The 22,843-nt window shown below is 45.7% G+C and overlaps 1 protein-coding gene across 5 annotated transcripts in view; it reads right to left on the reverse strand.

Annotated features, from left to right (window-relative positions):
• LOC110597360 (MYND-type zinc finger-containing chromatin reader ZMYND8-like) overlaps positions 1 to 22,843 on the reverse strand; it is an 82,738-nt gene that overhangs the window by 14,918 nt on the left and 44,977 nt on the right. For all 5 annotated transcript variants that reach the window (XM_078037284.1, XM_078037283.1, XM_078037286.1 and 2 more), the window contains 3 exons: positions 19,408 to 19,473; positions 14,374 to 14,514; positions 7,145 to 7,297 (listed from right to left, as the gene is read on the reverse strand). In XM_078037284.1, the coding sequence (XP_077893410.1) occupies positions 7,145 to 7,297; positions 14,374 to 14,514; positions 19,408 to 19,473 (360 nt within the window). The remainder of the gene's footprint in view (positions 1 to 7,144; positions 7,298 to 14,373; positions 14,515 to 19,407; positions 19,474 to 22,843) is intronic.

The following is a 22,843-nucleotide window of genomic DNA, read 5'->3' on the forward strand; positions in this document are numbered from 1 at the left end:
AGTGACTGATTGCTTCTGTAGCATCTCCCAGGTCCAGGTTGGGGTAAAGGTACAATCCATGCTCCATAAATCCACATTGAAAGTGTAAGCAAATTGCTTTAACATAGAATTACAAATTAAAATTTATTTAAATGTTTTTATTAGTTCATTTGTCACTACATAAATCTATACACATTTTCTATATTTCAATTGAAAATTTTAAGTCGACAATACCTAGATGTTTATATATTAAAATTCCAATATTTTTTGTCAGAGTCCAATCTCTTAAAATGGTCTGAAGGATAAAAACCATAAAGATACTAGTACTCTGGTTGGAATTTACATGAAGTGTAAGTATGACGTAAATCTTTTAAACTGTTAGGATTGGACACAGAGGGTGCGATCCAGGACAATGGACACTGGTGAACATCAAAGTAATATAACACATATTTCTCCAACAAACTTAGAAAACTCATCAATTCATGGCATAAATGTTTTAAAAATAAATGCCCCTGGAACCAAACGTTAAAAGGCTTCATCACCAGCTCAACTTTGAGCAGGTACAAGATGGAAGGCCACCTCTGTTTCTTCCCCTAACTATTCCAGTTTGCATCAGGTCAGAAATGGATGAGAAAGTCCTTAGAGAAGGGCTGACTCTGTGGTTGCGACCTCCAATCACAACTTAAGTGTAAGGTGTTCTTCCCACCAGGAATCCTAGCCCCCAGCTATTGCTGCTCCTATCTCTGACTGAGCTGGAAGGTAAATTAACAATTTTGGTACCTCTCACAGAATGTCAGACACATGACAGGGGTTCATACTCTCCTGCTTGTGACACATTCACTAGGAAAAACTTCCTGGTGCTCCTCCTGCTCGAGAGCACCATCTCTCTTTGAGTGAACTCACAGCCAAGTCAGGGATCTTCAGACGAGAAACCTTATAGCCATAGCTGTGTTTTGATTGACCACCAGCCTCCAGTGCATAGTGAATGAGAATCACATGTGGCAGGAACATTCTGGAATTTGAGCAATGCATTTTAAGCACTTTCATAAAATGATCCTGATCCAAACTGATTTTTACAGGGTTTGATTTCTAGATTTTATTATCTTTGCTGTCTGCCACTGCCATGTGGGAAATGGTTGGAGAGTCCACCTTGGCTCTGGGGCACCTCCCTCCTGTTGTCTGTGGCATAGAGGCCACAGGACAGCACGTACTTCCTGCTGTCCATGGTGTGGAGTGGCTATAAAATGCTATAATACAAATTTAATGCTCTATAATACAAAATACTAATTTATTAATCTTTGAAATTTAGACCTACATATTTGGGTTTCATTAAGTAGGAGCACTATTTGTGTCTTTTATTACACTTTAGGAATATAAAAGTTGAGACTTCAGTGAGCACAAAGCTTGTACTCTCTGTCCTCCAGAGATGTCATTTGATATCTAGATAATGCCTCTCCACTCATAAGGGACCCAGCATGTCAGGAGGGTTCTATTACATTTGGTGGTGATATTTAATGCTCATGTTCATTCTGCTTCTATGAAGACAAGTTCTCTGCTTATAAACATGGTTTTGACAGGTAAGTGGTCCTAATGGTAGCCATATAAAAACCAGACCCATAAGACCTATTCTCCTAGGTGTGGAACACACATATATTGGTCATCTATAAGCAACAGCTGGCTTGTTGCATGCCTTGCCCCACACACATGCAAGTGTGGAATGAGATGACCACAGACCCACAGAACATGATGTACAGTCCATTGGGGACTGAGACTGTCACTGTTCCTGGGCCAGCACATTCATGCAGGCAGATTCACTGTCATGTTCAATGCCTGCTATGTTTTTTTTTCTTTCATGTAAAAAATAAGAAAAACTTGAACAGTAGAGGGGTTCAGATGCTACAAGTCTACAATGATAGCGTGAATATAGAGGGTAGTGTTCTTGGAAGCAGCAATAAAATTTCAGGGGAAAGAAAAAGGTAATTTTTTGCACAGTTCCCAAGTAAGAGAGCCAGGTGAATGGGTTCTGTGTTCAACTCTTCCCACCTACTAGTGGAATTTATAGTTCATAGGGTAGGTCTCGGTAAGTAGTAAAACACCATTTCTATGTACCTTTACACTTTTTCATGGCTACGAGCTGACTTTGAAAAATCCAGTCACATTACATCTTTGTACTTGTTATTCATTCATTAATTAATCCATTACATTATTTATTTATTTTTTAATTAATTCACTTTTTCTTTGGTTGTCATTGTTCTTACATTAGTCGTGATTACATAATTGCATAAATATTCTGAATGTTAACTTTTTGTTAAATATTGTTTTATGTGTTTATTTATACATTTTTCTTTTCATTGAAATGTTTTTCCTTAGCCAAGCCTGATGTATATTAGACCTCAACCTTTGTTTATGAAGACTAGATAAAATCACATTATTTCAAGTAACTCAAGGATTTATCATCTTGGCAGAACCCTAATCACCCACTAAAGTTGACCCAGTCTTGGTCAACTAAAAGCTGTGTCAAAACTTCTCTTTTTTTCTTATATACACCTTAATAAAAAATTCCTCTCTCACTTTTATATGTTGTAGATCAGACTAACTTTCCAGAGCATCAGTTAATAACCTAGATATATTATCCAACTAGTTCACTATTACTTTTAAATTATTTACATCCTTGACACTAAGAGTGTCACTAATTAATTTTTATTTTTGCAAGATCTCTCTCTTTCTCATATTACAAATTGAAATCAGATATGCTTTTCTGCTAAGAAACACTCTCAGTCTTTAATAAAATATTCTATAAATAAAAAGGGTTTTGTTGATTTTCTTACAGTATCACTAAAGTTGCTGAGGCTGGCTGACTTTAATGTTTTAGAATATAATGTTATAGAAGTTAGCATTATATATACTCACACACAATTGTGTGTGTGTGTGTGTGCGCGTGTATGTATGTATCATTGAATACTCACCAGGAGTATATACAAAATAACAGTAAAGCAAAAGTGAATGAAAAAAAAATGGAATGAATAAATAAATAAATAAATAAAATAGATGGAAAAGTACAAAGATTTTATGTGACTGGGATTTTCAAATGTTGATTGTGGCCACACAAATTTGTAAAGCTACTTGGCAATGGCTTTATACTACCTACTGAAACATACTCTGTAAATTATCAATTCCACTCCAAGGTGAGAAGAAATAAACACATTATCCATTCATCTGACCCTTTCTTGTACTTATGTGCAAGACTAGCCTCAGAAACTTGGCAATGGCTTAAGTGACTCAATGATACACTGTCTCTTTAAAAAAATATATAGGGATTTAACACAGTGGTAAAGTGCCTAAATAAATAACAATTCTTGGTTAAAAAATGCTCTATAACCAAGTAATTATAATTCTAGATATATATCTAAAGAAATTGGAACATCTTTGTTAGAGAAATTACTTCATTTCCATTTTCATTGTAAGTTTATTCACAGTATCTAATAAAAGGATACAAATGAAGTGCATTTTAGATACAAAGTATTGATTAAAAGCTTCCTTCCATCTACTTGCCTTAAAGGCGGCATACTTATAATTCAAACTGCTCCCAAAAAAGGCAAGACTGAGATACTGATTTTTCTGAATACTCCAAGAGATTTTGGTACCTCTGGGCAAATTGTGTAAGACTTTTCTAAAAGTAAGGAATAGGTAAATATTGGGTTTAGAATGTGGACAACACACAGTAAATTACTCAAGGAGGAATCTTAGACACTGTAATAAGGTGTCTGAGTCTGGGGAAGAAAGAGGAAGTAAAATCAGAGTTTGAGATAAAAGTAGACTCTCTGCTTCACTGACTTCTAGATTATTGATTTAATCCAAACAGATATTGAAAAAGGGTTAAGGCTACTAATTACAATGTATCTAAAACAGGTATTTAAAAAGTACCAAGAAAGACCTGAAGGTGTGGCTCAGTGGGCCAGTGCTCACCTAGCATATATGAGGCCCTGAGCTTAATTCTCAGCACCACATATAAATAAATAAAATATAAATAAGTATTAAAAAAATGCCAGGTAAGGGTCCATGGTTGTGGCTCAGTAGAGTGCTTGGCTAGTATGCATGAGGCAGTGTGTTCAATACTGAATCCACATTAAAAATAATAATAATAATAAAGATATTGTGTTCATCTACAACTAAGAAAAAAATTATTTTAAAAAATTACAATAGTGCTATAGCATGTGACCTTCTAATTAACTATGTTCTAATTAAGCTTTTGCAATTGAACTTGCTTATAATTTAAATTAAAGTCCAGTTCCACATTTATTTCCTGCCACACCAGGACAAAGGAGTTTGCTTGAATATTAGAAATGCATCTAAATGTCATTTTAATAAACTTGTCTTACATATTTAAAAACTCACTTGAAAGCCAACTTGGTGGCACAGGCCATAACCTCTGTGGCTCAGGAAAATTATACATGGGTATCATGAATTCAAAGCCACCCTCAGAAAAGCAAGGCACTAAGCAACTAACTGAAACCTTCTCTCTAAATAAATACAAAAAATAAATGGGCTGGGGTTGTGTCTCTGTGCCCCTAAGTTAAATACCTGGTATTAAAAAAAAGAAAAAGAAAAAAGAAAAAAAACTAAATTGAGGACAAATACATTAAAGAAACAAACAAACAAAATAAAACAGAACAAATCCTTAATTTTGAACAAATTTACTACACTCTTGTGAGGATGGCCTTAGGCCTGGCCTAAACAACTCCATTTAAAAAATTTCAGTTTGACACCTGCAGTCTAACTTCTTTAGGCATGCTTAAAGAAGCCCTGCAGTATTGCCCTCAGACATCAACAAATCAATTCCCCTCAACCTGAGAAACAGAGTGAGGCCTCTTGCAAGTTGTCTTCACCTAGTAAGAGAAAAGGGTGAGAAGGCTAGGGTGCAGACCACCAGACCAGATGTTTCTGGCCCTAGAGTAAATGATGTCATGGAAAAATCTGGTGGTAACTAATAAGGATTGAAAAGGGGGTAAAAAAGACTCAAAATTTAGTATAAATAATAGAGCAAATGAACAGATGTTTAGCCAGCTCAATCAAAAATGCACTTGAGCTCCAGAGGCTTATGAGGACTTGCAATGACATCTAATTACTTCTCATCATTTGCATTATCCTCACCACCCCTAACTCTACAGCCACATAATGACCTTAGTGAGAAGGGAAGGGTAAAAGATTATGTGACATTCTTCTCATTTGATGAAAACTTAATTTCAGTGGGGAGAAACTCAATGGGAAAAATAAATCCAAGAGCAAGGTCTCTCACACACCCAACATATATATATATATATTTTATGAATAAAAGTTTCATCACAATTACTTTAAAATTTCATTTAACTTTACTGCTATCTGGTCTTATGAGAAAGCAAATTGTATTTTAAACATTTAAGCAATGCCCTAAGGCAGTAATATTTCTCCAGAGAGAAAAACAATATAACACACGAGTATAATTTAAAAATTTCTATTAAAAATTAAGGACAGCTTAAATCAATTGCCGTAATTTAAAGCACAATATCCAAAAGATTATTATTTTTGACAGTGTAAATTGACTAAAAAATAAATGTATTTTTCAAGCTTCATCCTAAACTTCACTCTTGACCTCTCAGAGATATCTATGTTCACCACAGCTATATTCCATGTTTGAAATCTATGAATACCCTGACCTCAGCAAGGTGAAAAAACTGGACAACTTAGTTCTGTGTCATAGGTTGTGAAATAAACATACCAAACAACATTATGTCAGGGCCAAAGAATAGGAGAGACTCTGAACTTTGAGAGAGTTGCCATCTACAACTCAGAAGAAGTGTACAAAAGTGGACCCTGTTTCTCACAGGATTCTGGGCACAGATTCATTTCCATTTTAGATATCATACCATAAGCAAAAGAGATGAGCATCACTAGAGAGAAAACTCTAGGTCATAAGATAATCAGCCGGCCCCAGGACAGAGTGGACTGTTCACTGTTTTTCCACTCACAGGGGCCAAGATGGACTTGCATGTGCCCATGTCCACCGAAAGGGAAGAGCAGGGGCCGGGAATGTGGCTCAGTGGGTACAGTGCTCACCTCACATGTACAAGGCTAGGGTTCAATCCCCAGCCCTGCCCCCAAAAAAAGGAGGGTGGGAGGGGGCACAAAACAGCAGGTGCTCCAAAAAGGGGATAAGCCCCCCCCCAGCAGCAGTTCTGCTCAGCCCCACTGTGCTTCCGGCAATGCTGGAGTGTAGCCAGGCCTTAGGTAAATAATACTATGCCCAAAAATTAAAATAAGAATGAAAACTTAATCGACTCTTTGGACTTATTCCCTCAGGAGCAATGGCCTCTTGAATCATCTGTCTTGACCTGGACACACCAAGAGAGACCCACAAGAGGACAAGAGCCACGAGGACCCCAGGACCCGGGAGGTTGGTAGATCTGTAGGAAACACTCCTGCCTCCACCAGGGCCCAGTCAAAATCATAGGAGAAACACAGAACACCCAGGCGTGTAAGGTTTTTAGATCTCAGGTTTGTGCTAGTGTAGCTAATGGCTGGACCCAAGAAAGACAAGTTGGACCAAATGTGTGGTAAGTACTAGATACCAGAATCAAAATAGTGACAATTTAAATCCTGCTCCTGGTGTCACTGGCTGTGTGACCTTGAACAAGTGATGCGCCTCTCTGAGCCTCAGATTCTTCATCTGAAAAAATGAGGCTGAGAATAGTAGCAATCTCCCAGAATGATGGATGCACTGTGCTGAGCACAGGGCAGGATGTAACAGAGGCATTCAGTAAACAGGAATGGGGGGCTTTACAAAGCTGTGTGGGAAGACCCAAGAGGGATTAAGTGACTGGCCCACCTGCAGGGACAGGTTCCTATAGACCCACTCAGGACAGATGTGAGAAATTGGTGAGGCAGGGGCAGAGGAGAACTCAGCACCATGAGTCCTCAAGGCTGTCTTCACCAAGGATCAACTAAATAATTAACTAGCAGGTCCAGGACACTTTGCCATGAGTGGAAATACATTTTAGTTCCACCAGTTGTTCAAGGTCCGAACAGCCATTAAGAGTAGCCAGGACTGGACCCTCACTGGTCCAGGTGAATGTCATCATTACAAACAATTAGAAATATTATTAGGAACAGCAAGCCACCAGAACCATACCTAACTGTATTTTGCAGCTCCCTATCGTCTTGTTGAGATTCACTTGGAACCTGCTGCGGATCTGCCGCTTGGGGGAGATGAGGGGCGCCGGGGTGAACTGCTGCTGCACGGACTCACTCAGCTCCTTCAGGTCCATCTCGGCTTTGCTACGATCTGGAAGACACCACCACACCCTCGTAAGCCCAGGCACAGGGTCCGAGTGGTACTCACCACTGAGCTTCCCCCAGCAACATGGGAGGCTGGAGTGATGACCAGCGAGCTCCCGCAGCAGGTGGATTCCCACTGTCAGCTTTCAGGTGTAAGCTGGAGGGTTCCAGGCAGAGAGTCTGTGGGACCTGAGACCCTCCAAAGCCAGAGGAGCTCAGTCTCACAATCAGCTGGGACAGAACACCCGGCATCCAAAATCTGCTCCAAACTCCCCAAGCCCAGTGAGGAGGGATTCTACCCAAATGAGGCTCAGGGCCCCTGGAGACACCTGGGGCTGGGGACCCTGGCTGCCTACCATCCACAGAGGCTTCCTTGGTCATTCCTGGTCTACCCAACCTGGGGATCTGACTAGAAAAGGAAAACATGGGAGAGGAGGTCTTCCCGGCTGTGCCTCCCTTCACCTGACAGCCTCCACAGAGGCCAGGTAAGTAGATTCCTCCTGGACACTAACCTGTGACCAACAGGTCTCTCAGGTAAGAACCAAAGTTCCTCATCATGACTCCCAGGCAAAGCCCTCTGCGATGACATCCCCTAACCCAAGTCTCTTCCGTCACTCCACCAAGGGCTCTTTGTATGATCAAATGGGCCAATGAGCCCATGTTGATGAACTTGCTCTCCCATCCCAAAGCAAGGTAAGAGGAAGAGAACTATGCTGGCCACAAAGGTTCATAAAGCAGTGAGAGATCACGGGGGAGGGGAGCCTGTCTTTTCCTTGACCTTATCCTGTGGCATCCCCTCCAACCCAAACCAGCCAACCCCAGAACACAGGTGAGAAAGCAGGTGACATCTGATCACCCACCAGAGAGGAGAAGCCACCTCTGAGCCTGTTCCTAGCCACTGTGGGCTCATCTCCTGGACTTCACTTCAGTCCCCTGCTGACCCCGCTCCCAAGGCAACCTATTCACTGGCCTGTTAAAGAAGCCCCAGGAGATCATCCCAGAGCTTGCAAAGCTTTCACTTGCTTTTCTCCTTCTGTTTTGGCATGACCCAAAGCCCTTCACCTTCAACCAGTGAGTGCATTCTCCAGCACTGCACTTAGAGAAACCAGTTCATTTAGTGACCAAAAGGAGCGAGGTCCCCAAAACCCCCACCCAACAGAAACAACAAACTGCTCCAACGAACTTCCTTCCCACCCAGGTTAACTGGGAAGGGCTCTTTCCTCAAAACGTGCAAGATTCTGGAAGTAAGTGCCCAAAGCTAGCAAAGACGCTACTGCTGATTCCAGAAAAGCACCCTCAAAAGTCCAGGTGTGCAAGTGTTCCCGCATGTGTGTGTGCACTGTGTGTTCACAGGCCCATCGGAAGGCTGTTCAGAGAGGCCCTCAAGGGAGGGAGGAAGCCTGGGAGGAAAGAACGTTCATTCAGATTTCCTCAAGGAAGAACTAGAAACTCACCTGCACCTGCCTGGATCTTCAGCTTACAAAGAGCATTGATAGTGAAACAGCAGCACAGCGTGCCAACCCCATGGCGAACTAACCGAGGCTCACGTGGAGTGCAAAACACCCCGTGCCTCTTCCTCGGGTGCTTTAATGTTAACGGGGTTAAAAACAAATATGAAGAAACAAACCCCAAAATAAAAAAAATATACATGTGCTGACATATGGCATCCGTCCGGCCCTCAGAAACCCTGACTTACAGTCTGGGAGAGCTGGGGAAACTCCCTAGGTCACTCTTAGGGGCAGCTGTGGTTGAGACCCTGGTGTAAGACCACTTCTGTGAGTAAAGAAATCCTGCACGGCCTTCACCCCAGTAGCTCCATCACCTCATGGGGCTCATCAAGAGACAGCCCTCACCTGAGCCCTCAACCTGTGTTGCATGTGTGTGTGCGTGCATGCCTGTGATAGATGCGGCCCTTCAAGTTTACTCTAGGAAGACTCACCTGTTGCACATTCACAGGAAGAACACAACAAAATAAGGGTTCTCGCCTCGACCAATGGCTACTATGTCCGTTCTTGTTAAGAATAAGCCACCAGGGGCTGTGACTGAAGCACGGGAGCAGAGCTGCTGAGAGACATAGCTGAGTAGGAATGACGCATGGCATTTGGGGTTGAAAGGTGACGCCAGCAAGCCATTGAGATGATTATGGTTATGTTAAGATGTTTATTCAATTGGATATTAGATCCCTGCTGTCCGCCTCAGCCTGCTACTTTGGAGCTCTCATGGGGACTCCCAGAGAGTTCCCATTGGTTGGGGAAGTGTGGTAGGATGGATTTCCGGAGGAGGGTTTCCTGTTGATGTGGTGTGTCCCGGGAGAAGGCCATGTGCCTGGCATTCGCGGGAGTTTTGGAAACAAAGTTTGTTCCTGCTTGAGTGGCTCCTGATTTTGTGCCTAGCCAGACTGCAGCACAGAGCACTTGCCCAGCACATGTGAGGCCCTGGGTTCAAGCCTCAGCACCACATAAAAAAAATTTAAAACATAAAATAAAGATAATAGGTCCATATGCAACTAAAAACAAAAACAAAAACAAAAAAACCAAGAAAGAAAGAAAGAAAAAAATAAACCACCAGCCAGGCATGGTGGCACACACCTGTAATTCCAGTAACTCATGAGGCTGAGGCAGGAAGCTCAAGTGTTCAAAGTCAGCCTCGGCAACTCAGTGAGCCTTGGTCTCTAAATAAAATATAAAAAGGGTTGGGGATGTGGGTCAGTGGTTGAATGCTCCTGGGGTAAATCCCCAGTTCCAAAAAAAAAAAAAAACAAAGAAAGAAATCACCAAGTGTGGGGGGCTGGGCTCAGGCCCTGGGACCTTGGGAGCTTTAGCATTTTGCAATCAGCAGCATTTGGGGCTCTCTCTCTCCTCCACAGGGAGAAGGAACAGTGTCTCTGTTCCTCTGGCTTGTGGTAGCTTATCAGGACTTCTCCTACCCCTGCCCTTCTATATCAGGACCATCTTCAGAATTCACTGTCCTGCCAGGATTTTGAACTTTTCAGTTGATATGAAGACAGCTCAGCCTATAAATGGAAGCCCAGGATTAAAAAAATATATATCTGTGCTAGAGAAAGCCACATTTCTGCAGGGAGCACAAATGAGAACAACTTCTTTAGAGATCAACTTGGCAATCTCTCTCAAAATGTCAACTGCACGGGGCCTCCAACCTCCACTCCACCTCTAGGAGTTTACCCTACGGACACTGACCCCCATGGCCAAAAATCATTATTCACTGTAGCTGTTTTCAATAACCAAAAAAATGAACAACAACCCGGAGTCAATAAATAAGGTATCTGAATAAATAGCTTAAAAATAAGCAGATCTCCTTTGTTTTAAAGCTGTTGGCAAACTATGATGAATGGACTTCCAGGAGCTACAACATGGCGGCTCCTTCAAGGAAACAGTTCGATAGACAAGAGACCCTGGCAGAAGTCCCTCTCAACCAAAACCCATCAGAGGGCTTCCCAGCCCATTCGTTGTAAGGAAGTGAGAGAACATCTGGGCAGCCCAGGCCTGGCTCACACCATGCTCTTAAGGAATGGCTGGTTTCCAAGGGACTGCCCTGCACAGGGACAAAGGTGGCCCCTGTCAGTGACAGCAGAATGACAGCAGCAACGCTCTAGGCCAGACAGCTCTCCACTGCTCCGTCAGCACCTTCAACAGAGCACCTGGGCACACTGTGGCCACCACCAGGAGCACTGGCCTGCTGGCCCTTCACCTCTGCACCAGGGGCTCTAGAAGGAGACAAGAATCCAGCACTGTGTTCTCAGATTTCAGGTTTTGGGTGTGTGATTTATCACTGCCATTAAATCACAGAAGGGGGCCTGAAACAAGCCAGCGGGACTTGGCTTCTGTCTGAAGGAGGAGAGCAGAGGCCGGAGACAGCAAGTGAGGGCAGCGAGCCGGTAGGCAGGAGCCACTCCCTACCCCTCCCCTGCCCCGCCCCACGGCAGTGCAGGAACCTTGACTCACTGAGCCCAGCCATTAAACCAGCTGCCAGGCCAGGGGCCGGGCTTTGTATTTTGGGTTGCTGTATTTGGCTCTCCAAGTAGAGTTTTATGATTTGCTTTTAATGCAGATGAGCCAGTTTTTATTTTAATTTGGGGCACTGGGGGGAATGGGGAGGGGACCTAGGGACACACTACCACTGAGCTGTATTTCCACAGCCTTTTTACAAATTTTGAGCCAGAGTCTCATTAAGATGCTTAGGGCCTTGCTAAGTTGCTGAAGCTTGTCTCAAACTTGGGATCCTCCTGCCTCGGCCTCCCCAGTCACTGGGATTACAGGTGTGCACCACTGCACTCAGTTCCAACAGCCAAGACTTTAAATCTAGGAGGGTACATGCTTATACAGGGAATTCTAATCTTTAATTCCAAACACAGATGCAATGGGCAGGAGCTTCCTCCTTTGTCCCCCATGTTATCACTGCTCAGAGAGAATCTTCACCTAACCCTGACCCCTGGGCTGACCTACCCAAGAAGCACAGTAGACTTCCAGGGCTAGGCCTTTGAGCCTAGCACAGCCCTGGCTCACAGCTCAGGGTTATCAGCTCCATCTTTCCAGACAGGCTGGAGCCGGAAGGCCAAGCCCCACCCAAATCCTGTGTGACTGTGCACAGGTGACTTTGCTTCTCGGTGCCTCCCTTGCCCTTCCACAAAATGGGGCTGTCTTACCTACTTAAAAGGCTGTGCTGCTTGTTTATTTTAAAAAGTCATTTAATCTAGAGAGAGTAAAAATTCATTTTGGAGGAAATCCAGCTCTGTCTGAACAGAGGCACAGATGCACAAATCCCCCAGGGCAAGACCTTGTCCCCAAGTGCTCCCTCCTGGTCTGCAGCCCAACCCTCCTCCACCCCAACCCCGGGCTGCTTCCATCACTATGATTTTGCCTTTTCCAGTGTTCTGTCTATCTGTCCGTTTGTCTTTGTTTTTGTTTTTGTTTTTTTTTAATGGAATTCTGTTTTGTGACTGTTACCGTCATCCATCTGTCTCTGGCACTCTGTATCGCTCCTGTCTGGCGAAGGCTGCCACAGGGACAGACGTGACTAAGTCCACAAATCTCGCACTCAGCCCCAGGCAGGGCTGGAACCCCTTAGCACTGCCCTTGCTGGCCTTCCGGACCCAGTGGATCCTCGCCCATGAGGGACCTGAGATCCCAGCTCACACGCCTTCATCCCTGCTTGGAAGGAGGCAAAACTGCCCAGTGTGTTGGGGACTAGGGGCCTACAGGGAGGGGGCAGGAACCACAGCCAGCACCATTGCCCATGGCCATGCCCCACCCACCAGACACGCCCCAGGAAGGGTCCTGCACTTCCACATACGTGAGTCAAGCCACACTGAGAGACCCACAGTGTCACCAGGATGCCTGCTGGTCACCCTATTTAGGGAAGGAGCTATTCTGGCCTCACGTAACTGACAGAGAGAAATGCAGGGAGCAGGCCACTGCACAGCCTGGCTGCTCGAGTGTGCAGGAGGGAGGAGGCTGTGGAAAAGGAGGCCACCACCCTGGGAATTATAGGAAACAGTCAATGTTCCCAAGGCAGCAAGTGGGTTCCCTTTTGTTCTAGTCACTCTGAATCTGAAACCCCAAGCTCCACCCTGAGTGCCCTGTTCCACCTGGGCTGTGAGAACAGACAACCCAGCATGCAGGAGACCCAGGCTCTAAGGACAGACAGCTGGGCTCCAGCTGGGCTGCTGGGCACTGCTGGGCACCCAAGGTGCTGTCCAGACCTGGTGTCTCCCAGCTCCAGAGGCACTGCATGCCCCTAGCCCTGCCTGTCTAGATGGCCAGCACTCACCTCCCGCAGAGCTGGCCTCAGAGCGCCTGCCACCAAGTGCCCTCTGCCCTTCCCACCTGGGGGCCTGACAAGCATCTTAAACAGACTCCAAGGGGAGCTCTTAGCCCATAGCTCTGCCGCTGGCCAGGGAGTTGGCCAAGTTACCGCATGGTCCAGGAGTTCCATGCCATGAGGATCCTGGGCACCACAGGAAACTCAGCGGCACTGGGGACAAGCAAATGTCCCAGACATGGCCACATGTGGGGTGGAGACACAACTGACCAGACAAATGACTGATCAACAGAGAGTTGTCTTTCTGACACCTCAGGTGAGCACAGGTCCCTCCACCTCTTGGTCTGCAAGCCCTCAATGGACTCACCTTCTGCCCCTGCCCACGGGATGCAGCCACCTCGGCCTCTTGGCCACTCCTACAGCACAGTGAGTGGGTCCTCACCCACCACCTCTAGGACCTTTTTTTTCCCCTAGAATGTTCTTCCTCCTGTTAGCACAGCTGGTTCTTCCTCCCAGGTGTTTACGGAGGTGTGAACCCTCTTGTCCATCTACATTGAGTTCACTCTCTGGACCAGAAGCTTTGAAAGAGCCAGGTTCCTAGCTGACTGGCTAACCTCTCTTCCAGGAGAACAAAAGCAGGAGTCATGACAGAATGGCTCAAAATGACTTCGCACTTGGCTCTTTCACATTACTAGTGCATGTTTGTAACACTTTGGCCTAACAGGTTTATTTTTTTTCTCCTAACAGTAGTTTCTAAATAACCAACTAAAACCCAATGAATTAAAAGATAATAATTCAAGGGATGAAAATCAATATCAGAAAATTACAGGGAACAGTGTATCAGAGTACACTGGCTGCAGAAAAGTTAATACTGGTTCATGGAACTTCTTTTCACCATATATATATATATATATATATATATATATATTTTCACATATCAGTGATCTGGCTTATAGGCTTAAGGAGAAACAAGCTTCTGAACACTGACCTAAGGCCCTTCAAGACAAGAACAACTGCAAATGGGTGTGGTGTCACATGCCTGTTATTCCAGTGACTCAGGAGGCTGAGGCCCCAAGGACTGCAAGTTCAAGGCCAGCCTCTGTAACTCAGTGAGGCCATGCCAAAAACAAAACAAAGTTAAGGAGGGCTGGGGGCATGACTCACCTCACCTTCACCAACTGCGCCTTTTTAATTATCTGCACAGAGAAAAGAGTTCAAAGGTTCAAGAACTACACATAAAAAAGGACATTACAATGGCCAAGTCACAATTGTCTCAGAAAGATTCTGCCAGAAGTGCCAACTGACCCAGGTTAAGGTTCAGGATGCTTCCGGTGGTGGATGTCTTGTCCGTTTTCATCATGATGGGTGCAGTCGCTTGCGGGGAGAAAGGCTTCGGGCTGCCAGACAGACTCCCTGCCTGTCCTGTCTTCATGGAGGCTGGTGAGGCTGAAAAGGTACGGCACCGTTAGAAGACAGACTTACACACCAACAGGAGCACCAGCAGGCACAGGTGGGGCCGGGGGAAAGACAGGCATGGTTTTCATTCTGGCTGGGACACGGGTGTGTGGAAGGAGAGAGTGGGGCTGGCTGGTGGTTGATTTCCAGTGTCACACAACGCTAAGCCGTTAAAGCCACCAGGAAGGTGGCCTCCCAGTCCTCTATTAAACACAAAGCTCTAAGACAAATCGGCTAAGCTGCCAATGAAATTGGTTTGGCCCATCCACGGGTGTAAATCTCAAAATAAACATCAGTAAGTTGCAGCAGCCCCCACGAGGTCCAGATGTGGAGATCAGGAGCAAGGCTGGAAAATGGCATGGCCTCGATGGGCAGGGGGACAGGGGAAGCTCAAACAGCCCACACCTGCTGGGGAGCAGCCAGGCCCAGGAAGCAGCCAGGCCCAGGGAGATCTGCAGCAACTGGTCCAGAGGTTCCCAGACTGCAGATAACCCTTCTCAGGACCAGACAGAGGGAGGGAGCCTTTGGTGATTATCCCCTCCTTCTGTGTTTGGAACTTCAACAGGGGGACAAAGGTGGTCCTGCAGCCTGTGGCTTTGAACCTCCAACTACCTACCACCCACCTGCTGCCTCTGTGCCTCCCTTTGCTGGGGGAGAGATAAGGAAGACAGAAACCAAAGTGCTTCTTTTAATAAAACAAAGAGCCAACCAGAGCCCCTCAGACCCTGCCCGCTGGCCATGGCCACTCGACTGCATTGGGACTGTACCATGGGGCCTGATGGGCTCCTCTAAACCATCTGGGTCTAAAGCCATGACCCACGATAAATGGCCAGTTCTCCTCAGACAGGCAAGCAACCTCAACTGAAGTAACCTGGTCTTGACAGACAGCTACTGATGGCAAAGGGAGCAGGAATGAGACTCCCCAGGGACTTCAAAAACGCTCATCCACTGGGGCAGGGGCAGGCCTCCGCCCCCTCGCTTTCCCAACACAGATATGCAGAAAAGGGACCCCACGGGCTCGCTCTGCACACCAGCTCCAAGGCTCGGTGTCCATCAGCCAAGCTCAGCCCAGCACCTGTCAACTTTATCTTCATGTAATTTGGTGGGAAAGACTGTGGGGGCCTGGAGTAAGCAAGGGTCAGGAGGCAAACACTGCAGTTCCAATCCCAGCCCAGCTGCTGGCCTGCTGTGTGGCCTTGGGCAGGCAGCCACACAGCCCCCAACCTGGCAGCAGCAGATGGGGATGCTCAGAACTTTATCTGAGGGGAGAAGGAAAGCTACACCTCCTGTGGTCACTGTGGGGAGTGAATCTAGCAACTCTCCATCATCCGAGCCTCACCTGGAACCTACCAAGTGCTTGACCCTTGCTTGCTGTTGGGCACTTGTTTTCTATGTCCTCACTGACCTCGAAGGCTTCAGTTTCATCATTGAACCCGTGACTCTCAGCCAGAAGCAAATGCACCCCCCACCAGGACAGGACTGGCAATTTGCATGGGCAATTTTGGTGGCCAGCACAAGTGGAGCAGGGCTGCTGCTGGTAATTAGTAGGGAGAGACACAGGACACCGCTAAATGTCCTCTGACACCCCACAGCCAAGAACTACTTAGCCCCCAATGCCACATGGAAATCTTCTTCTTCCGAGAAGCGAGGGCAGGGGTGAGGGCTAGATGGGCCCATCCACTAGTGCTTAAGCAAGTGCTCAATTAATGGGAGAAATCATCTTGAGAATTAGGTTTTAAAAATATTCAATTAGGTCCATTCTACTGCAAGGACTGGCGGATTGGCAGACTGGCCCAGCCGTGGCACAGAGCAGTCCTTCAACTGGGGGCATTGCTGCCACTATCACCTTCATTTCCACGGGACACAAAGAAACAAGATGAACACAAGGCATTTTAAGGAAACATGTCCAATAAAATCTTTACTATGGACTTTTAAATAATTTATTTGTGTATGTCGTACCTCCTTGCAGACGAGATTTGTGGTAGCTAAAAAGATCCAAATAATGAATTCCCTGTGCAGATGGAGGACCAGAGCTTCTCTAATTCCTATAAACTAGCAAGTCAGGAACTGCTTGGGAACTGACAAGGAGACCTAATCCTGAGGGACAGCAGAGCAACTGAGTGCACAGAACCCAAAACAGAGAGTCCCCTGCTTACGGGGTCAAGTTCAAGTGAAGAGCAGGCAAGTGCAGCCAACAGGGGCTCTAGCAGGACAGTCCTACCTGAGATCCTGCTGTGGGTTGTAGCAACACACAGGATGAAGTCAATTTTTTAACTGTCATATACATGCATGTGTATTAAAAATAATAATTGGAAGCCTTTAACTCTATGGATGCTTTCTTTTTGTTAACCTTTAAATATTAGGATTGAAGAAACGGTCATACCACATGGCTGTGGCAAGAATGAGGTAGTTTCCTCTGGTTTCCAGCGAAGATGGTTCTGGACAGGAGAGGGCCCACTCATCCCCCAGGGGTCTAGGACTGCAAAGCTTCACAGACTCGGGAAGGAACACAGCTTTAGGGTCATCTAGCAACCCACAGATCCCATTTGGGCAGAACTCTATCTCCTTAAGAAAGAGACCTTCCATGCCACCTCCAAATGCACCCTGTCCCAACTCCCCAGCCTGTGTAATGTCCTGTACCTGACCTGTCCTCCTCCTAGCAGTTAATGCCATGACCATCCCCTTGTTAGTTCAAGTCTAAAACCCTCCACCAATGCAATTCCTTGAGCGTCCTCGGGCCTCTAACAACCTGACTCTTCACTGAGGTCTGTGCACCCCACTTCACCCCGCCTCTTCATGACCTCCACTCCTGCTGTCCTGTCTCCACACATGCTGCACAGGGTGCTGGAGGCCAGGAGTGTCTGGCTCCCCTTCTGTGTCAGGCACAGGGGCACACGAAGTACGAAACATCCACCCAACACAAGCCCCTGATCTGAAAATCCAAAACGCTCCAGAACTTGACCTTTCTTTCTTGGTGCTAGGATGGGATCCAGGACTTTGTACTCTAACACTGAGCCTCCCCTGCCAGCCCTGGCTCAGAGCTCTGTGAGCACCCACCACAGCAGGAGTGCAGAATTCCACACCTGACCTCAGGAAGCTGTGCGAGCAACACAGTGGCACCAAAAATAATGCATCAGTTACATCCAGTCCTTGACCCCAAAGGTCTCCAGCCACACCTGGGAGGGGCAGCCAGATTCCACCTCCAGCCTTTACACCTGCCCCCACACTGGCCCGCTGGTCCCTCAATGTCACCTCCTCAGAGCTCTCCCTTGCTGGCCCATCTAAAGAGACATTGGTTTATGGCTCCCTGTGGCTGTGAGAATGTCAGAGAACAGTTCCTCCAGGCTACCAGACCTCCAAGTCACAGCCCAACACGTCCTGAGCAACTACTACATTCACCGAAGAACGAGGACTCTGCTTCTCCTCTCCTTATGGTGGTCATGACAAGCACCAAAGACATAATAAAGACAACCAAATACGACGTTTTCATATAGAATCATCAGTAGAGTCCATCTTCATATGGTGCCCTACTACAAATAAGGCTGGGTGATCAGTGACACAAAGATATAGGGCCAGGGATGCAGCCATGTGGGAGGGCACTTGTCGGGCATGCACAAGGCCCTGGATTCCAGGAAAGGGAAGGGGAGGAGAGGGGAGGAGAGGGGAGGGGACAACACAGCATATTGCATGATGACATAGGAAGATGTCAAGTTGAAGGAAGCTTGGGTCTCTTCCAAAGTATGCGGAATATTGTGTACTCAGAAAAAAGACACAAAATTAAACGTTAAAATTAAAATATTGAAGAATTTCAAATAATCATATCACCAACGCTAAAGTCCAAAAGACTGACATATGACGTATATTAAATCCAAGGTTCTTAACAGGGACTGGAGGGGTAACTTTGCCTCCGGGGACATCTGGCAATAAATGTTCAGAGGCATTTTTGCCTGTTGCAATCCTGTGATGTGGGTGCTCCTGGCATCTCAGGGGAAGAGGCAAAGGAATCTGCTGGACATTTTCCAGTGCACAGGACAGACTCCACAACAGACTTGTCCAGCCCAAATGTCAAGAGAACCGGGGTTGAGAAACACTGCTTTAAATCATTCTAGACATTTCAATTAAACTTTGAAACAGACGCCAATCCTTTTAGAAAGCCATAAATTTTGCCCAAAGGAAGAACTAACTGCCTTTGAAGTCACAAATAATTTAATCAGATTTTACACTTTGATGTATAATTCATGAGTGTTGGCTAAAACACATCATCTATTATCTCCATTTACAAAACCCTGACCTGAGCTAAGTGCTATTCTGACTCCATGAAACATAGGAGTCTTAGAAGTAAATTAGAAAAATGTGCCCCTCGTTCTCTCCCACACACCCGACACTGGGGCCAGTTGGGTGGAGGACTTAATGATTCATGCTAAATGTGCAGAACTCACAAAACTTGAAAATAACGTATATGTCCAAAGGGCTGCACCTTGCACAAGCTCAGGTGCCTCGGGACAGGTGAGCCGAGCGGCAGACTGACTCCAGATGGTCTAGGGTGGGCTAAGAGGTGTTAGGAAAGTGCTGTTTTTAAGAGTTATTTACTAACACAGAAACACACCTGGGGGCTGGGGATGTGGCTCAAGCGGTAGCGTGCTCGCCTGGCATGCGTGCGGCCCTGGTTCAATCCTCAGCACCACATAAAACAAAGATGTTGTGTCTGCCGAGAACTAAAAACTAAATATTGAAATTCTCTCTCTCTCTCTCTCTCTCTCTCTCTCTCTCTCTCTCTCTCTCTCTCTCTCTCTCAAAAAAAATCCTTCTTTAAAAAATAAATAAAAACTCTTAAAAAAATAAACACAACTGGAGGGGTAAGATGCCAGGTGCAGTAGCACGTACCTGTGTCACGCCTACTTGGGAGGCTGAGGAAGGAAGATCCCTTGTATTCAGAAGTCCAAGGCCAGCCTGGTCAACACAACAAGATCTCATTTCAATAATGAAAGAAAATGAGGCTCAAAATTAAAACAAGAACAACAAAAATCCTACACCGTTTACACCAGACATGGAAACCAGAGGATCCATGAACTAAAGCAGTTCACAAATACGTTTGATTCAGGATAGTGAGATTTTTAGAAAATTTGAAACAGTGGGTACAAATTGGGGTAGTTTGCAATTGAAAAACCATTTGCGGATACTCTTGAAATATCACCAATCTGGCAATATGAAGCCTGCTTAGCTCCCTTAGCCAGAACCAGGTGCAAGACAAGGCCCCAGTAGCTCACTCCACATTTTGAGAGCTACAGGTCAATCAAGATCCATTAGTGAGCTATAAGCATCTCCTTTATGATAAAACAAACAAAAACACAGACATTAGAAATGCATCCAGTTATCAGAAGAATGAGCATGTGTGGCAGTGTTACCCAAATGTGCACATAGGCAGACATGTGTGACAGGTTGGGACAGCTGTGTCTTGCTGCTTTCCTCGCCAGTCTCCACCACGTCTGACCTATGCATCTCCATAGCATCCAAGTCCTTGGGGGACTATTTCAAGTTTTCAGTTTAATAGTGTTGACCTATAAACCTATCCCCCTAAAGGCCCTAAAATAACATCGGAGGGCTGACTATGGGAGGTGGGATCATTAGTGACTTTAGTTCTTGTAATTAACAATTATCTTACAACAAAGAATTATTGATGTCACCATGAGATGGAGAACATAGAACTGCATTCCCTGCTCCCTTACTGGTACCCCACAGTGTAGCTATGACACCGAAGGACCATTAGCCCCAAGAGGGGCAAGAGCAGGCCTCAGGATGCTCCCCTAATACATTTTAATGTCTTGCACGGGGATCCTGAAAGCTAATATTGGTGAAGGCATCAATTCTGGCCAGGAGGCCTACAGAGATAAGGAACCAGAAAAACCACTGAGAATGAAAACCACTTTGGCCATCAACCTGCGGGATTCCAGGAACCCGTGAGCTAATGGCTGCCCACTGACCCAAGAGCTTCTCAGAGAGCAAATACAGCCCGGAGAAGGAGGGCACATGTCTGCGCCTCTAATCCTCCAAACAAAAGGGAGATTTCCAAAGTCTCTTAGAAATTTTATAGAATAACTTATTCCAAATTTGTGGCTTTGTGCTGCGACTTGCATATTTTGTCACTGTCATAAACTACTTATATGGTTTTCCTATCTTATGACATGACAGGTCTTCTCTTTAAAGCAGGATTTTGGATAAGCCACAGCTTTGTCTCCATTGTGTCTCATGGGGGCCATTAATAGCTCCTGCTCCCTGTTAACAAAAATGCTCCTGTCACTGGGACAGCAGAGGGCAGCAGGCTGCCATGGGAGGAAGCAGGATCTGTGCCTCCCCTGCGCTCTGCAGGGCCCTCGATGGCACCCATGAGAGTTGCCCCTAACTTTCTCAGTCTGCAGACGTGGTTGTCAAAGTTGGGCCACGGGTGGAATCTCACATGCCACCTGTTCCATATGGCCTGCAAACTACAAGGATTTGACATTTTAAGGTGGCTGGGAGGGAAGAAGGAATTAAAAGTTCATATAAAGCATGCAAGTCACACGAAAATCAAATTCCAGTGTCCACCAACAAAGTTTTATTAGAACTCTCCCACCTCATGTCTACAGCTGCAAAATACACTTTAAGACCTAAAATAGCTACTACTTGACCCCTTACAGAAACAGGGGCCTTTTGTAAGATTAAAATGACTCTGGCTGGGTGGGGTGGAGCATGCCTATAATCCCAGCTACCCTGGAGGCTGAGGCAGGAGGATTGCAAGATCAAGGATTGCTCTGGGGTGCAACTCCTGCCTGGCATGGGTAAGGCCCTGCATTCGATCCCAGTGTCACCAAAACAACAACAACATTCTAAGTGTCATCCCTGATTCCTACATTATTGGGCTCAGGATTAGCCAAGTCCTGAGCACATATTGAGCAAGAGAGTTATAATTTAGGAAAGAAGCTCTGTAGTTTAAAGGGAATCTACTGGCTCTCACCTAAAAACCCAAATGATGAGGAATTTTGTCACAAAGTATAAGGCCATCTATCCCTCACAGAAGGAAGAGAGAGGCTAAATTAAACACATTAGATGTGTTCTAATAGTACAAACTGTATTTTCTTGACATGTGGCCCAGGAGAACTAGTGGCAGTTTACACACCAGCATTTTTTATTTTACTGTAGCAACTTCTGTATTAACATCAGTGAACTTCATGGCATTAAGGGGAAAAAAACAAGAAGCCATTTAAAAACAGGGGCTTACATATTTCACTTTGCATAGACCAAAGCTGAGTTGCAGATCCAACACCCAACAATGGAACAAAGCTCCACAGAAAGTGACGGGGACTCGAAGCATAGCCACCCAAACTGAAATCCCACCTTCTCAAGCTCTCTATGAAAACTAACAGTCCGAGGGTCCAGGGGATCCAGACCATGCTTGTTCTGTGAACTTCGCTTCCACAGAACCATGCGTGGAATTAAAGTATGATTTTAAGGACCTCGGGTAAGAAACAAGAGGACAAAAGGAAAGACCTTCTGACACTGTCCACACAAGCTATGGGCTCCAGGGACAACATCCTACAGCTGCACTGTGAGTATGGGGGACCCCAGGGTACATGGCAGAGCTGCAGTCTGTTATAACAAAGACCCTGCAGCCATCCAGCACCAATGCTCTGCCTCCCTGCAGCCATCCAGGGACAACGCAGGAGAATCGGTGCACTTCTGAGTACAGAGCCACCAAGTCCCCATTATTATTTTACCTTTAGGGCTATTAGCAGTCTCCTGAAGAGCGGATGGCTGATCCTTCAGGACTCTCTTATCTTTAGTGGTTCCACAGTCGTCATATGCTAGTAAGTTCTATTGCTGGGCTCTAGTCTCCCATTGCTTATTATGATAAAAAAAATCTCAAGTGAAAATCGTTTTATGGTGCAAGTGGGAAGATGGGGCGTCGACTGAAGGTGAGCACTTTAGCTCTAAGTCTAAAGCTGCTTCTCCAACTTCACATGTGCTACCCCAGAAAACACCCCAAGACATCTCAGCCTGACATTTAATAAGTGGAGATTTTACTTAAAAATCCACATTTTCCATTTCTCTGGGAGAATATCAAGATCTGAAAGCCCCAAGGCCACATTCTTGCATGGTGGCCACAGGTGAAGTCCCTGAGATAAGGCACATGCCCTGGGTGTCCCCCTCTCCACCATTATCAACAGCCGGCTAACCAGGAATCATCATGCTGGGTTCAGAAGGTTCTCTGTGCCCATATCTCAAAGGCAGAGCAACAAAAAACGAGAATACCACAATTCAAGAAAAGTAGCAAAACCACTTCCTC

This window comes from Ictidomys tridecemlineatus, unplaced genomic scaffold, assembly GCF_052094955.1.
Source record: "Ictidomys tridecemlineatus isolate mIctTri1 unplaced genomic scaffold, mIctTri1.hap1 Scaffold_70, whole genome shotgun sequence".
NCBI lineage: Eukaryota > Metazoa > Chordata > Mammalia > Rodentia > Sciuridae > Ictidomys > Ictidomys tridecemlineatus.